Genomic DNA, 19,350 nt, shown 5'->3' with positions numbered 1-19,350 from the left:
ATTTTAGTTATTCAAAGAAAGAAAAAATGATAACTACAATCACAAAACAAATGACAAAATTAACATGGTACAAGAAAGGGAGTTATCCTATTAGATAGATAGATAGATAGATAATTTATTTGCATTACTTATAGCACACAAATTACAACATATATTGATATATGTACATAAAAAGCGAGATAACATAAATGAATAAAAAAAATACATAAAGCTAAATACAATTTTTCGTTTGTGCGTGTGCCATAACAATACAAAATGGTCACAACTCAGTTTATTGCTTCGCCCTCAAAAGAGCAAAGCACTGATATTCTGTTGCGGCCAAAGGAAATAGGGTAACAATAAAATAATACTTCCAGATTATCCGTACAGTAAATAGACAGATATACAGTAAACAGACAGATATGACAGTTTATCTAGCAGACAAATGAAACATAGAGATAACTTGCTGGAATGTCTAACTTGTGCCTCTCAATTAAGAATTTTTGTAAATTAATTTTGAAACTTGACTTAGTGGAATATTAATTAAAAAAAATTATTGACTTATTAAATGAAAACGGAATTCTTAAAATCGGTTTAAAATTAGCAAAGATGTCGTAAACATACGAAAAATAAAGACAATTGAGGTCCGTCTACCTTCTAAATTTTTTATTTTAAAACGTGGTCTGTGTCAGTACCTTATACTAAAGGATATAACTTACGACTTTTTGGCACTTAAAATATTTTAAAGCGCTTAATCCTGCACGGGATGATTTAAAACGAAATATAATTAAAATTGATGTTTGCGGACATTTTAATTCCGTTCATGTTTGGGGTTTTAGGTCTAAAGAGTACAGACGGGATCCCATTAGGGAACCTGCCATGACCATCCCTCTACCTGTCCATAACAACTACATGTTAATCTCAATAAAAATAAGTATTATATTTATTTTTAATGAACAATAACATTTATAAAATTTCGAATATCCAATTAGAACTTGTTAAAAAGTTGAATTGAGCAACCCACTTTCCTATGGGCATGTCTGGAGATGATGAATATATTAACAATTAAATAAAATCGTTCTAGTTCTAAAATAAAATATTAAAAACGAAATAAAATAGATACGAGCACTTATGTAAACACAAAATATGTTCCGTTTTGTTATGCTATCTGTCAGTCATGTGTTTTCCCGTGTGGTTCCGGCATACGAGTAGAATAGGCCACCCCTTCCTTTCCCGTGGATGTCATAATAGGCTACTAAGGCAAGACGAGGGATGGGGAGCAGCGCCCCATTTAAAATATTTCCAAAGCCTAACTGTGGTTGCCAATCCGCCTGCCAAGCATGGCAATTACTGACAAACCCTACGTCCCTCTTATGTTTAGCAGTGGACAGCTAACGGCTAATATAATAATAAAAAAAAACCTTATAATGTGATGATTATCATGAATTCAAAGCCGTTTTTAAATTTTCATCCAATTACACTTTTTCGTTTCATAGTTAGTTCATACAAAGTATATAAAAATTATCAATTTTTTACCAATATATTAATTAATTAAACTCAATATTAGAGAAACAGTATCGATCAATAATGCCCATGTGGGGTATGTATGTAAAGTAGCTATAATTAGAATATTCTCCACCTCTTCCGTTAAGGTGCGTAGCGCGAAGCTACAAATTAATACAATATCGTAAACATCGTTAATCTAAACTTGGTAAACACATTAAAGTAACATAATTATATATCAGCTAGTTATTATCCTTAGTTCATAGGATTGGCAACGCATGAAAAGTATCACGGGACGACACAGTATGTCCATGGTACTGTTTATGTACTGGTAATGTAATTGTTTGCGTAACTGGCCCCAATTAGTTATATATCATCCGTTTTTCCAAAACAATTCAAGAGTGAAACTCAAAAGCGCATAACCACTTAATCTAATTGAGAGTCTGAAGCAAACATCCAGTCGAGTGTAGGTACAAGTGTATTTACAAGTTCTGAAACGGATGCAATCGCATTAAATGGCTAACGATGTGATGCACCGCAGTGGACGGATGTCTGCGCAGCATCATCTCGAACACTCATGATGGATGGCGTCGCTGGCAATCATTCAATTGCTCACACTTGCAATTCCTGTTGCAATTCATATTTCAATTACGATGCCCGATGGAAGAGTATAGAAACGCAAATAAAACGGTTATACGTCACATTAGGTTTCGTATAATATATACGATTATATAAATTGAATAAATAAAGTCAACGCCATATATCCATTAAAAAATAAAGTAATAATAATAAGAGTATGTTGTTTGTAATTATTGATATATCTCATAAAAAAAATGGAAGTAATATATGAGTAAACCTTAATAAATATAAAAAATAAGTTTCAGAATTGATGAAAATATCATCTGATGTCCATAAAAAAACTAATTGAGCGCCTCTTCCTTTTTGAAGTCAATTGATAAAATTTCTAGAAAAAAAAAGACTGACTAAATTTTGTTCCATGCATAAGTATGATCAATCTCATATAATACATATGTCATAACACAAAGTTTCAATTATTTCTTTTTATAATTCTTTATTTATCCTAACATCACAAAACGAATCGAAATGATTTTAAAGGAATTATACTCGTACTAAAAAATACTCTAAATAAATATTGTTTAACTGTAAATAAATGAGAACATAAATATTTTAATAATGTTATTCTATGAATAACACCACATTATAAATATACGGTATTTCAGTACTAATATAAACATTTATTCCAACAAATAGTCTTCAAGAATGTTACATGTATTTCTGAAACATTATGCGCATATTACAGAACAACAAACTACTCGTAAAACTATTTTGTTTCAGAGAGTAGTTTACTTACTTCTTACAGCTTTATCTTCACATCAACAAGTAGGTATTCTTAAGTTCGTGTCTACGGTGACAATATCTTAGAAAACAAAAGTAGATAATGTTCTGGAACAAAACAGCTACTTCAATCGTGTCAAAATTAGTACCACTACAAGAGTAAACTCCAAATTTCAAAATCTATGCAATCTATAGTGAGTCTTTCAAAAAACATATAGTACACACAAAAGACAGAAATAATAATATGTATGTATGTATAATGTAAAATATACATGTATAATGTAAGTAATATGAGTATTATATGTATGTTATTTTTGAATTACTGTTTTACTTTAATATTGTCCATTACATTGTACCGTCAATTATATTTTCTGTTATTCCTGTACATTGACTTGTAGATAACGCCATATGGTGTTATGTCCGCCATTTACATTATCCAGGTGTATGAAAGTTTAATAAATAAATAATTGAAAACCTCTTTTTTGAAAATCAAATAGCCAATCGTTAAGGACTACTTTGAATAACTTCTTCGCACTCTTTAGTTATCTATTCTATTTCTGGAATACGAACAGATATTATCCAATTTATCCTATTTAAATCCTACTATTATAAATCAAAAAGTTTGTAAAGTGTTCTCGCACTTCAACTACTGATTATATTTGCATTAAATTTTGAACACAGATAGATCATATCTTATATATGAACATTTTATCATATAAACTTCTAAACCAATAAAGAAGAAACATTTGATTTTTGTTCGTTATAAACGGAATTATTTGGCCTATGGAAAGATACATATCAGCGAGTAATTAACAAAATGAAATGTATTTATTCAAGGAATAGCAATAAATAAGAACAGGAGCACAAAGCGATGAAAATAAACACAATAATATTGACTACACAGCCGTACGTTATCTTATCACCGCTCTTTGCTCAATAAACAGAAGGGATGATCAAACAAGGTGATGGCACAAACAATAAGCTGGGGGCTCGGCTACTATAATTGTATGTCAATGTCACCAGTTGACACATGACATGCACAGCTCAAAGCTATTTAAATATTATTATAAGTGTGACCTTCAAATACCCATCTATTAATGCGTAAAACCAAGTAAAAGTCGAGTTTGATGTCGAGTAGTATCTAAAATAAAACAATTAAGAATTTACAAAAGATAATAAATAACAGGGACAGTAAAAAGACTATACTACTCATGCTATCATATTTTTATCTTAGATTAAAAACATATTCCAGATAGAGCATAAACAAATCAACTACTTTATTCCTGCTTAAAAGAATTTATATCATAAACACACAGAGGCAATAAGTGCGTAAATATTAACCCAACTGTTCACATTATAGTTATTACTTGCAACACCGAAAAATAGCGCGTTTTGTTTAGTTTAAAAAAATCTAACGTGTCCACAAACATTTAGCCTTAACTGTTTTTGAGGACAGTTTTGACACTAGACGCTGCATCTAGATATTTTTATCATAAAGATATCTAGTACATGTACATTAAAATCTAACACGATCTGGCAAATTTAAAGCAGGATATGTAAATTTCTTTGATGTATTGCACTGCAGAAATACCAATCTCCGGGTTGACAAATGTGTATTTTATTTTTTATCCAAACGTCAAGTTCTTTATGTTTCTACTTTTCCCTCTCCTCTCTTTCAATTATGTACCTTCAGACATATATGATTATTACCTTGTATAAATGTACAAAATTACAAGTACTAAAACTATTGCCCAAAATTTCCAAAACAATTACCCAAATCACTAGTTATTTGATTAGAATTATTTTCTATAATTCCGCTATCAGTATGTGTGCGACTACTAACGCCCAAAGATTGACTACTGTTCTTATTACCAGAAGTTTTACAACCTTCCATATTAGCAATCAATCTTCGACTACCATTTCGGCCAAGTAAGTTTTGCGACACGTGTTTCACCTCTAAATGAAGCGTTATCAAGCAAATTAATAGTTCGCTGCTCAGAGAAAAGTGTTAACCGTTCGGTGCCCAAACTGCGAAAAAAAAAACTGGATGCCAAACGGTTAACAAAAGTTAATTCAGTAAAATAATTGCCCTAATGTCTCTAAACCCATTTCACTTTTCTCGAATAGAAGAATTTTTAAACAATATTGCGAAAAAATACCCAATTTGGCAACGCTGACTAATCTTACTAAAATTATAAATGCGAAAGTTTGTAAAGATAGATGGTCGGATCCTTATTACTCTTTCATGTGAAAATTACTGGTCAAATTTGAATGAATTTTGGGACACGGGTAGATTATATTCTAACTTAACACATAGAATACTTTATGTAACTGAGTCAGGCGGAAGAAGCCGCAGGATATAAGCTAGTAGTAAATATTATCAGTTATCACAATGGAATAGTGATATGTCGTAGAGGTAACACCACGGAACAATGAGCAGCTCATTACACATATTCAATAAACCTGAATAGTGATGTAAACACGCTAAGGGAAAACAGATACGCCCGTGGCGGTCGCGTCCGTGTATAATCAATTTGGACGCTCTAACTCGGCGACAAAGCGTTGCGTGCGTCGAAGGAACCGCGTGACACCTCCGCGTCTATTGTGGCGTGACCTCGTGCACTTGATATGGTCACGACAACTGTCAAACACATCTTACCGTATAGAAATTTGAAATGTTTGTGTGTAAACGTGTTCGAATTAGGAAGGCAACACACAAGGGTTGTCACGGACAACATGGTGTATTCTGTCATGTTCATATTTATAGCTGATGGTTGCCACTTTCCACTAGGTCGACCGTTTGTTTGCCATTAAAGAAAAATTTAAACGGAAAGCTTTGCCAACGGATTGCCAAACATATTTGAACTTAGCAACATTTCCTCCACTATCACTCTATTACTTTAGTGTCTGCCAAATTTCATCCGGTTACCTCAGTGTCTTTGGAACCGCAGTAGTAAATATCGATGACACCATTACCATACTTAGTCATTTTGGTAACAATAATTAATCATTTTATAAAAATATAAACAATAACGTGGCGTGATGCATGACAGATAGATAAACAATAATAAAATATATTAAAACCTAAAAAAGAGATGGATGGACTGTTTAAAAGATGACATCGCCAGATAGAGAGTGACTAGTGAGATAGCTGCAAATAGAGATGAATAGAATAACAAAACATATTACGCCGACCTCAAAAAGATATGGAAAAAAGGTAGGAAGAAAACTTGTAAAAAAAAATGCAAGCTTTCTGTAGAAATAGATATTGTGATGAAATACTCAGGCTACGAGATCAAATCCTAAAATATATCTTAGAATAAACTAAGTACTTATAGAGACAAATCAAATGATCCCAAATCTGAAGGGATAGCACAATATCTGATAGTTGCACTGTTTTGTTAATAAATTCCTATGGCCACCTTTATGGTTCCATTAGACCCGTTTAATGGCATCATAAAATTATATTGTCATGTGACTTAGTAGACAGTTAAGTATACTGTACAAGTTTCAAGTTCAGTTCAATTGAACACGTTATCCGGATCAATTATAATTATGTAAAATAGTAAACCAAACTTACTCTCATATGTTAAAATTTTATTACATGCAGCGGCTAGGTGAAGCTAATCTATAACCTAACGAAAGTTTTGTGAGTCTTATATTTTAAAAAAATCTGTAAATAAAATATAAGACTTAAATTTTGTTAAACATGTTTATATCATTTAAATACTATGTGCAGAAAATTATACAAAACCGCCGAGGCAAACCTCCCTCGGGGCGGAGAGCTCCGACCTCTTTGTATGTAGATATTTCGTGGTTGTCGTCTAAACATTTTATATCGGTCAAGGACGCCGCGCGACGTGCATAAAGAAACAGAACATTGCTTCAACTAAGTTGATAATAAGAAACATACGCATGCAAAAGTAGTAAGAGTAATAAGGGTCGCGTTGAACGACAGGTAACTAATTAACAAATACTTAATCACTAATATAATATTACAATAGAATTAGTACATACATTTATGGTTGAAATATAATAAGTACCTACTCGTAATTATGCAAGTATTAAGTAATTCGACAAATTTAAAGAGATGTTGCCGTAAACTAAGTGTAGGCCTTCTTTCTTACCCACTTTTTCTATTTTTGTTTAAGAGTTAAACGTACTAAGATCCTTCTTTAGCTACTCGATTGCATTCAAAAACACTATTGTATGTTGTTCTGTTGTTCTAGTACTTGTGTTGTTCGGCTACATTTAAAATATTCTTGCCATTGAATTCTAGACGGTCCAGTCATGGCCTCATAGCACATTATTATTATAGACCGGTGACGAAACGGTCTAGCGGACGTTGACTGATACAAACTATACAATTTTTTTAGTATATCTGTACGCTTAATGTCATGGTTATGATATCAGATAGTGTTCACATAACTTTAGATGTATGAAAATTGAAAAAAAAATAATTATAAAGAATACTGTATTTGAAAAAAAATTACATTTACAAGCCTATGAAGATTATGAAAATGACTTATGAATATCCACACCATTTGTGTAACATATATAATTAGCAAATAAATAATCTAATGATTGCTAAATATCTTTGCACTGTAATCCCATATCCATTTAGGTATATGCTGTATTGCTATTTTTAAATAATAAACGAAAGATGAAATGTTTTGTCATTGTTAAAACGCTATTAGCGCCGTATTCTCAGAGAACTGTAACATTATTTATGTGCAATTATACAGCAACAGTTAGTTGCTTATGAGTACGTCAGCACGCCCAAAGCATTTTAGTTGACCGGGTTAAAAAGTAACTATCGGCCTCTAGATAAGTGGCAAGCGAATCCGTCGATGGAATCGTTATCGCTAGCGAGACCGTGAGACAGAATGAGATGGCAACATCCGACGCCTCATTCCAACTTATAGACTCGCTTGCGACAACGACTCCATCGATGAATTCTTTTAAGTGAATAACTTTATTTGCTTGAATGCAGGTTATAACATTAGAAGTATTTTATATTTAAAACAGTATTCCATTAGTATACACTGTATTCAACCATGTGACGTGCAAATATTTAATTGTCCTTAAAATTTTATATAAAAATAATCTTCAAGTGAGTAAAAACATTTCTTAGAGAGTCAATCGTAAGGTTTCTGATAAAAAAATTTGTATGTCTAATCTCTGTATTCTATCAGTATATTATTATGTATTTTAACTGCCATATAATAACAGTTTTTGTTTTACAATACCAATCTATGTCGAAGTACTTTTTGTGCGACCTTTCTCCTTAATAAACACTGTTATCTTTTTTAAAGTATGTTTGCAACTTTTGTGCACGCAACAAACTACTGTTTAGCTATTAAGACGATAAAATATAAGAACTAAATAAAGTCACATTCTCACTTATAATGTAGTAGGAATACAAATTTGTTGAAATTAAATTCCGTCTTACTTTTTATCAACGATCTATTTTTATAATACAAAATATCTAATTGGTTACATATTTATTTTTCCAATCAATACAATTTACTCCCCTGTTAGTCCTATATTAATTTTATCAGTATTTGAGATTTGGTTTTCATTGTGAAACAAAATTTAACATTATTTACACTCCTAACACTTGTTATTAAGGCACAAACAACAGTAAATAAGTTTCGAGTAAGTATAACGAAAGTGCTACTTTGTCGTCTTGGTTAATAATTTCGACCGAAATGGGGGCAGCTTTTTAATTAAATTACGTTATAAAGGGGCGCGGCAAACAAGCGAGATTTAGTATGAAAGGTTACCTCCACAACTCCACCGCGCCAGCTGAGGCTGCTCGAGTGATGATAAGGGGCAACTAGATGGAGGTAATGTACATAGCCCAGATACAGAATGTTGCGCAATGCAAATATTTGTACCTATGCTATGCCTATGGATATTGTAGATAGACGATCTGCGCTCTACGACATCTATGTATAGTCAACACAATGCCACACAAATCGTGGAAAATTTTCTTCAAACAACCTCTTTAGTGTACTCGTGTTATTTATATAATAAAGTTGAACAAATTGAATGAATAGTTTCGGTAATCGTAACAGTTACGGTTTGAAGGATGATATGGTAATGAAATTACTTGCTGCGAAGATATAACACCTTAGTTCTCAGGAGTAACAACGTATGATGGTTGGTTTACCGTGGGCGTAAAACTGATCTCTTTTATGATGTTCATGCTGCTTGTTCATAAGCGAAGATTACCACTTTCCATTAGATAAGTAGACTGTCTGCACAAGCAATACAGAAGCAATGTAAGTAATAATAAAAATATTCAGTTTGCGTTTTCGAATAGCAATTCTTGGAAAAGATTTAAAACTGAACTGAATGGTCTCTTAAACTTGTTTATAAATATGTTTCAATCATTTTATATTTTCTATTTCGCTTTATTACTTTTGTATACTATTTTCTAATCTCTAACTATAACATAATCGAGCGGAAGAGTTTGTATGTTTAAACGCACTAATCTTTAAATATACCAGTTTGAAAAAATATTTTTGCATTTGACTACTAATGTCTTGCGGAAATTTTCTATATATATATGATCTATTCAAGATCACAACACAACTATTGATATAACTGGATGAAGTCGCGGAATACAACTAGTTATGTATGAGTGAAATCACCCTATTGATGATATTCGTAACAAGATTACAGTGACAGTCGGTATTGAAAAAGGAAAATAAGTACAAATAAGATATCAATTCAGTTATCATTTGATTTTGAATATGATAATATCTATTGATAATTTACATATTGTCGACATATATATTTTCGGAATTGTTAACGTCACTTCTACCATCTACCGTCTAAAGAGGAGCATATTAAATCATAAAATAAAAAGGATACTAATCTTATGACTGAAACACATACTGGCGCTACGTATAAACCTTTTTATATAAGTTGACAATAAAAAGGGAAAAAAAATAATAATAATAAATAAATATATCACGTCAAGAGATGGTATTTTCATTTAAATTTAATAAAATTATCTAATAACTACATAATTAAAAAGTATCAGCATATTTATAAACATAATAAGTGGTCCTTCAAGCCGGATTTGAACCAGCAACCTATGGATTTCGGTCACGAAACGATTTTGGGCCAATTATGTTTATAAATATGCTGGTTCTTTTTAATTATGTAGTTATTTATTAAATTTATATTAAAATAGTGGTATTGACAGTAATGATGATATGCACTCATTAATATCCCACTGCTGGGCATATGTTAGAAACATAAGGGAAGGATATCTTATTTGATATTATAGGTGTGGCCAAATTATTTTGTTTAGAAGTTTTATTGTCTTTAATTCTTGCATTATTGTAATCTACGACTAAACAACAATACCGACTCTATTTGTACTGTAAATCAAGACAAACATATTCTACTAAATCCTGAGGAATTGTCCACGTCCATTAAAGTAGAATCCTACATATATGTTAATTTACGATACGGTCTATCTCTGCATCAATGTCATTCAAATGCGTTCAACCGTCTAAACATGATTCTATTTATATTTACAATATTAATAAGATAAACCAAGCCCGAATATGGACTGAAATCATCAAATATTTGTTAAGTCCAAATAAGAGATACAATGGAACAAGATTGTATTCCACAAAAATCGTCTTCGATTTCGGCATAACTTATACATAGTTATAGTTTTTAAATCAAAATAACATAGTTTATTTTGATTTAAAAACTAAACTACACACACATATATATATATATATATATAATCCTTTTAGATAAAAAATATTTTCTTTACATTTAAAAAATACAACCGAACTTACTTCTTTTTTTGCAAATCGGTTGATAAATGTAAACTTAAATTGTTGTAATGTAACTAAGAAAAACAAACAACAACGTTTTAAAAATTCATACTAATATTATAAATGCGAAAGTAACTCTGTCTGTCTGTTACTTTTATGAATTATTTATCTTAATACATTAAATCAAATTTAATTTATTTTTAAACAAGAAATGAAAGTTTGTATAAGAATCGACCGTTTCTCAAGTAAGGGATTTTAAACTCAAATTTATGTAGATAAAGTCACAAGCAATCAGGTAGTATTCAACAATAATTAATATATCCAATAGGAATTGCTGTACCGTCGAAGAAATCGCAAGTTGCAGCTGAAGACAAATTCGATTCCGGCCGATGAGATGCGCGACCGACTGACCTATATGTAGTCCCAATAGGATTACACCAATGTATACTAATTTGACATTTGAAATGGCGGAGTCTACAAGTGGAAGTGGATGAGTCGGGGGCTGTGATGTCGGGTCATCCTGAATATTCAATGTCAATTATATGTTTGAAATTATTTACTACCAAGATTGACTTCGATTTTAAATGATAACCATTTGACGATATCCTCATACTTCTAGCTTCTGCTCTTAGAACAAAAGGGTAGCCCTCAAGAAATTTGGCAATTGCATTATATTTTTACAAATATTTCTTAATTTATTATAAAAAAAAACTTAAATTTTCCAAAAAAAAAAATAAACACCATCATTTATCAGTCGACCTTCCGGAACTATATAGATAGATATATAATTTATTTACATTACTGGCAGCACACAAATAACAATAGACATAGACAGACATATACAATAAAAAGAGATAAAAAAAAATACATATACAAATAAAGCATAGTAACACAAGATGGTCACAACTCAGTTTATTGCTTTGCCCTCAAAAGAACAAAATACTGATATTTTGTTGTGGCCAAAGTATTATTTGGTCCTTACTGTATAAGTTAACAAGTTCTCAACTACAATTAAAGGTATAATATAAGCGACGGTTACCACTTTCCATCAGGTGGGCCGTCAGCTTGTTTGCCATTCTAAGTTGCATAAAAAAAATAAAAAAATAAAGATATTAAATAAAAATTTACAGCGATAAATAAACATCGCCTCATGCTAATGCAAGTTTATAATATAACTATATTACAAATGGTTGTGCGAGTTGGTACATTATTCACAAAAGCCTACGTGACTGGAAACTCGAACACCAATAGCTGGAAAAACATACTCCCTCCACCGTTAACCCACTATGTAAAAATTGCATAATTTCGAAAAAGACGTAGTAGCTGTATGTAATACTAGCTTTTTGCCCACTACTTTGTACGCGTGGATTTCTGTAGTTGAAAAACCAATAAAATACACCACTACTAGTTGGCGTATCTAAATAAAACATACACTGATTTTTAAGTTACACCTTCAGGAGTACAAATGTGAAAACCACATCCAATTATGTTAAGTAGTTTTTACGTGATACCAGAATTAATATACAGAAAAAGAGATATTTCTTAAAATTTCTAAAAAACTATACATCTATTGGTATTTATTGAAAATCCCTCTTACTATTTTTTATATTTATATACAGACATGGTTTACTTACTATTTCATTATAACATACACATTTATGTTATTATAATAGTTTCGTAATTTTACGGATTATTTGGCAATAACTTAATATTCAATAATATAATAATTTAATATTGTGTTCTACAAAAATAAAATCGACTTCAATTGTGGCAAAACCAGTCATTTTGATTTAAAAACTACTGAACCGATTTTAATAAAAATTCTATGGAATCAAACTATAGATTTATCTTTTCAAATAAAAGAAAAATTTCCCAAATCATTATATAAGTAACGAAGTTATGAAGTTCCAAACAGTAAAAAAAAATACAACCGAATTGACAACCTGTCAGAACATACAACAACAGAACACATAGTCTATTTTCAACCGACTTCAAAATCTTTTCCAACTTTAAAAATAATTAGTAGAAACTAGACTGTATTTATAGTAATTTAAATGTCTCATTCGTCAACAATCTCTATTTATAGTTTGGTGAAGAACATGGATTGAGTAAATTTCACTTGGTGAAATGGATAAAATAAACAAATAATGCTGTAAACACACCAAATCTTCATGCAAATATGCAATGAATAAAAATACATTGTTTAAGTAGAAAAGTTTCCAGGCACGAAGGCGTGGCGCGTCACACCCAATATGTGTAGATCTTTCAAAGAGCAATAAAACTTTACTGGCAATCGTAACCACCAGCCCTCAATGACGTGTACGCTTCAAACGAACGGGAAATATATTGGGCATGTACCGGATATCCGGACCTCAGGGTTTATGTTTAGTGCCGCGCGGAATCTGCGTCACAGAATCACAAATCTTCGACAGATAAATTCAAGCGTCGTCAATACCAAAGATTCCAGTTTTTATTTATATACTTTACTGCCCACGCTAATATACGTACAGGTACGTAGTGGTAGAAAACAAATATACAATAGACGAGCTTAACTTTTAGAAAAAGAAAACATTCTTCCTACAAACCCAAAATTGTGAGTATAAATAATTTAATCAAATGAATGCATATATAATAATTGATACTCATATGTTAACATGTGTGTATTATTAAGCAAGAGCTCTGAAAGGACACTGCAAACTAAATAACCACATGGCTCGGTTAAGCTTATGCCCAAACAGTATTTGCAGATTTTACCACGATAAGGAAGAAATACCTTATCGCATAATTTGTGGCTGTAGTGGCATTAACGACACATCTCCTTTGGAAAATACGCTATATATCCTGGGGAGATAAAAAATGTCGCTGCTAAGAACATTTTAAAATTCCTATCATTGACAGGAATTAGCAGCGAACTTTAAAAAAGGGCGAGCACAAAAGATCACAGAGGCCGCAGTACTCGTATTATAGGATTTTCTGCCTGAAAACGCTCGTCGTTTTTATTTCGTAACTTAAAGCTACTTGTGAGTACTACATTTTACCATAGCAGGGCACTTCTTACTTATCTAATCCAAAAAATGTGTATTTTTTGCTTATTTGAAAATAATTCTATTACTATTAGCCCGTATGCAAAGGCTTCTGGTTACTCAGTAAGCTATGGAGAGGGCTCGGAATTTCTTTGCGTGATAGAATCTAAAATGGGGATATCTGCAGAAGATCCAAAGTAACCGACATGTCTCGAAGGATAAGCAAGCAGAAGTGACCAGCCCGATCACATTGCTCGAAGAACCGACAACCGATGGAAAAGAAGGGTTCTTGAGTTGCGACCCCGTACAGGCAAACGTAGTGTAGGACGATAGTTACAGCATTATTTACAGCGCAGGCAAAATTAAGTACCTTTATTACAAATATACATGACTACAAACAAAGATATGGAAGGAATTTGTACTTTTAATTCAACGCGCTAAAATGATATTCAATATTATAAATTTTCGATATTAAAAATAATAATAAAAAATGATCCAATACATACGTTAATATCTGTCACGTCTGATGATCATGCTCCAATTTACATGATATATCAGTGACTTTAAAAATCTACAAAAATAACGTACAAACATATCTATTTGTAAAAACAGTTGTTCCTATCAGTTTTTTTAGCAAAATCATATTTAACATATTAGTTTAACCTTCCATAATAAAAATATGAAAATAAATAAAGAGAACGGAACAAAGTTCCAATAATATTACGCGAACATTATTATTGTTAATTTAGAAATCAATATACATTGTAAATAATAAAAATAGCATTATCTTGTTTACACTCGAAAATTTCTTGAGTAATTACACGTTTTTTTAGTCTCTAGTAAAAAATACTTTAGAATAACTACAAGTAATACTACGTTATTAGCCAAATAGTTAATTCGTCAAACATATCTAATGTTAAAAAAAAATAAAATAAAATAATATTTTCAACGTTTTGTGTTACTTAACTGAAAGCTTTATCGCGTGAAGTTTTCACATATAACAAATTACTACACCAAACTTTGCAGATTTTACTCGGCTATCATTCTTTACCGGTAAAATGTGTGTTTGTTTGGATTTACGAAACTCATAAAAATGATGAGGTGCTTGTGTTGACGTCAGAAGTACGGACACACGCGAAATCATCATCAAGTAAAGATGCGGGATTGTAATATAACATTATCAATGAACCTTGCAAAAACAAGGATGTTAAACTCCTTAGGTTAATTTAAGCCATGCCATTAAGCGCGGTAATCTTAAGCGAATTATCTAAGCACTTTTAGTTACAATTCGGATGTTGTAATATATATATATATATATATTATTGCAATAATATAATAATAGGTGATTATTATATGAACACTCACTGCCAAGAGAAAGGTCCGGCGATGCCTTCTCTAAGTCTGTCCTTGAGCGACCGTTGGCGCGAAGGTCCCGGCCCTGGCGGCAGCATGCCCGCGCCAGCCGGCAAGCTGGGCGGCGGCACGCGCGCCGGAGAAGACATTACAGCAACAGTGGGAGCACTACCAGCGTCGCGCGCACAACATCACCACTGCACCGCCACACACCACTACACACGCGGGCTGCAACACAACAAAAACAACCAAAGCCACATAAATAAAACATAAAGCGAAGCATGGTAATAACGCAAAATAAAACATGGCAAATTAAATCATAAGAAAGGTGGTTTGCTTATAAATTGATCGCTCTGGAATTGCAGTGGTAGGTTGACATATATAAGGAATACAGCTAACATCTATTTTTTCCTAATATTGATAAATTCCAATAAAATTTCCTAATAAAAATCATCATGTTGAAAAAAATATATATTCTTTTCGAATAATATCATATTTGCGATGTTCGTGACACCTATCATGATCATAGTACGAACGTTCAAATACCGAGAACTTGAAAAAATGGCAACAAATCAACAAGTACAGTCAAGCCAATAATTTATTTCTTTTATAATAATGCAAACGTTAAGCGTCGTTAGGAATATTTGTATGGGACTGAACTGCGTATATATAAAATACAAGCAAGTGCTAGATTATAATGTCGCGTAAATCTACTCATGCTACGAATAAAAAATCAAATTTCGCCAACATTTGCCCACAGCGCCTACACGTACGAATCGGCAACGACGATGTGACGAACGTAATTTCATCAGGCGTTTGCCAGTCAAAGGAAAATCATGTTAGTAGTCTTATTGCTGAAACATTTTCACAGTTTATTCACTTATTATCGATTGCTAGCTTACGATATTTATCTTCCATTACCTTTATCCAAGCATTTAGTCATTCACATTATTCAATATCGCTTACTTACTTGTAGCATTGAGTTCCTCAAGCAATAACAAAGAAAAGATTAAAATTGAAAGTGTATGGATATATGTTGAAATAACGGTAGCAGGTTCAAAGAAATTACCGTAGATTTTAATTGCATATTTTTAGGACATTATTTATAACAGCATTCAGAAGGAACTGTACTAAATGCTATTTATAAATTCTACTTTTCTGCAAGAGCCAAAATAGTTAAGTACGAATATCTAAATGAAAATGGTGAAAACCATTCATGTCTTACATCATCGGAACATAAAAAAAATCTAATAATGATTCAATATAATTATGCTAATTCTAAATCCACAATATCAAATAACTAATTAACATGTAAAATACACATTTAATATCCCAGGAAATATTGTTATTTTCCTTAATGAGATATGTTAAAAAAGCGCATACAGAATAGCTAATTATATCCTACCTAAAACGGAACGTGGTTTGGAATACATTATAGTACGTGTGAAATATAAATTATGCACCTGTCTCATCAGCCGCGTTCTAATATCATACAGGAATACGTAATGCGACACACTATATACGCGCGCTATCCGATAACTTGACAATTTATCTACAAAAGAACATTAACATACATCACAAACATGCCATTACACAATAAAATCGTATTTGATTTAAAACATTTTGGATATGAATTACATTTTAGACAGAAAGTATGGAATTCAAATAAAATAGAAGGTGGATCCATTGTTCTTACTTTAGCCAAACAGGATATTAATGCTGAGAAATATAAGAAAAACAAATTATTAGCCAAATCAAAGGTATTCTTGAAAATATATATTTCTTGAAAACTACATCAAACAATCTCGCAATACTCTTGAAAAGGTTTATAAATATAAATATGAATATATTTACATTTATAAACTTTTTCAGTACTGTTTTTAAAATCAAAACAGTTCACTAATTATTTCTGAAATAATTTTGATAATTCTGTTTACTATACGAGTAGATTTAGGTTAGGTTTACCCTCGTAATAGACCCATATTTTTTTTATATTTTAAATCGCGTTTATGCAAAGAAAAATATACTTGTGCATCCAACGCCAGATATTTTTATGCGAAATTTTATTTCTGTTGAATCATTAAACTTATTTTTGAAGCACGCGAACTTTATTCAATAAGAAAACAATATGAAGATATGTCATATACTCGTATGATAATAAGTAAAAAAAAATATGACCTAACTGTAGTCAGTTATATTAGTAACAGATTAGTAGTAGTAATAGACTTAATATCTTAGATATCAAATGTATGATAACACAATTGCAAAATTGGTCAATGCCATAAAATTTTAATGAATCAATAATCATTAGTTGCACATTTATTAACTGTAAATTTAATCTTTTGTATATATATACACATTTAATAAATATGCAATAATTGGATTAAATGTGTGGGAAAAACTAATAGCAAATCTCTCTTTCATTTCAAATATTTAGATTTCAAGTAAACCCAGCAGAGTTGACATAACAGCTCTATGTCTAATAGTTACTAAGTATTCATGTATATTGTAATTACAATTATTGATGAATTTTTTTTTAGTTAATTTTAAACTTTCGCGTTGTTTATAGATATTTAAATACACTATCGAGATTTAGCGCGATGAAAAAAATTTTTGCAGATAAATAGTACTTTCATATCTGCTTCTTTGTGGTCGAAAAAATGTAGAAATTTCGGCAATAAAGAAGCAGGTGCATATTTACTTGCAAAAAAATTTTCATCGCGCTTGGTCCCAGTAGTATATTTAATTATTATTTTCTAAATACACACTCATGCTGCGCTGCGAATACCAGAACAGCATGAGTATGTAAAAGTTGAGTCGTAATGTCCGCCGAGGGCTCTTATCTGTCTCCGCTTCCCAGAATCGCGTGCATTAAACCTTCCGCTGACAATATATACCCAGTACTATCACCAGTTCCGACATACATTACAGTCATTATATAGAAATACTTTCATAATACAAACTTCATACATTTTAAAGTCACGTGTTACACACTAATGTAACCGATACACCGTGTTCATAGCATACTGGCCTAAACAGTTAATCTGAAATATATAGGTACTTATCGATAAGTCACGTAGGTATATTTTCGTAATAAAATAAACATAATTTACATATCAAGAGATTTATCCATATATCCAAATGACACTTCGTAAATATATCGTTCACTTGACAGCATTATCTGCAATCAAACGACCTATAAGACATACGATTTCCGACTGCGCAATTTTGTTATACTTTTCGTAACAAATCTGATTGCGTAGAACAGGGTTTGTGTGTAAATATTTTGGAGTCCATACCTAACTTAGCAATTCTTAACAGTACGCAATATATATATATATATATATATATATATATATATATATATTTAATATAATATCCTGAATACATTTGTATTGTTAATATATTAACAAGTAAGTATGGAAAATATATATCCTGCAGATCCTGAGCTGCAGGGGAGGGTTAGGAATAGGAGTTGGTAATCTAATCTATAATTTACTTCCTTCAATAAATATAGGTAGTACTTTTTACTTGATTGAACCCAAATAAATAAATATTAACCCAAATTTATAAATAATAAGGTTTACACTAATAAACTACATCATTGTTTTAATCTCATAACTAGTCTCTAGTCAAAGTAATGTGTATTTACTTAAAACAAAATTGATTAACAAGGTGACTTAAACTAATGCCAGAGGAAGTCTTTGTACAAAATTCGTCTGCAAAAATAGCTACCTCTGCGCCATTAATGTTTCTGCTGCCAAGCATTTGTGTTTATAATGCTAGATATAAAGGTTGGGATATAGCAATGAAATTATAGAGGTATAGAAATATCGTAGTACATTGGTCCTTAGAAACTGTTAGAATGGACAACGCATAAGTGGTACCATAGATGTCACAGCGTAGGCTATGACGTCCATGCAAAGTAATGTTCATATCTACGAATACAGGCAACGATTATTACTATCTATCAGGTGAACATCAATTGTTTTCTGCCGAGGTTTTCCCAAGAGACTACAGCATGGGGTTCTTTAAAGGGGGGTAAAGAGGTTTTTTCAGGGTCGGCAACGCGCGCGTAATACCTCTGGTATTGCAGGCGTTCATAGGCTACGGTAACCGCTTACCATCAGGTGGGCCGTATGCTTGTTTGCCACCTCAGTGGTATAAAAAAAAATTGTCATTTCGAACTGCAGTATATAAAAAAAGATGTAAACTTTAGTCTCTCCATTTTGCCCGCAGCAATAACTTTCTATAGAGGTATTTCGTGATTTTGGTTTAAATTTCAAGCAATAAATCAAGATAACTTCATCAACTTTGAATATTCGCGA

General features: G+C 31.6%; 1 protein-coding gene across 5 annotated transcripts in view; it reads right to left on the bottom strand.

Moving 5' to 3' along the window:
- Positions 1–19,350, bottom strand: part of LOC113523092 (TLD domain-containing protein 2) — a 161,447-nt gene that overhangs the window by 129,062 nt on the left and 13,035 nt on the right. For 4 of the 5 annotated variants that reach the window (XM_031914048.2, XM_031914053.2, XM_026908964.3 and 1 more), the window contains exon 2: positions 15,035–15,250. The exons of the other annotated variant lie outside the window; for it this stretch is intronic. In XM_031914048.2, the coding sequence (XP_031769908.2) occupies positions 15,035–15,171 (137 nt within the window). In that variant the 5' untranslated portion in view covers positions 15,172–15,250. The remainder of the gene's footprint in view (positions 1–15,034; positions 15,251–19,350) is intronic. 5 annotated transcript variants of the gene reach the window in all.

This window comes from Galleria mellonella, unplaced genomic scaffold (genome assembly GCF_026898425.1).
Source record: "Galleria mellonella isolate WM207_F2 unplaced genomic scaffold, CSIRO_AGI_GalMel_v1 utg38, whole genome shotgun sequence".
Taxonomy (NCBI): Eukaryota; Metazoa; Arthropoda; class Insecta; order Lepidoptera; family Pyralidae; genus Galleria; species Galleria mellonella.
This window is presented reverse-complemented; position numbering and strand designations above follow the sequence as displayed.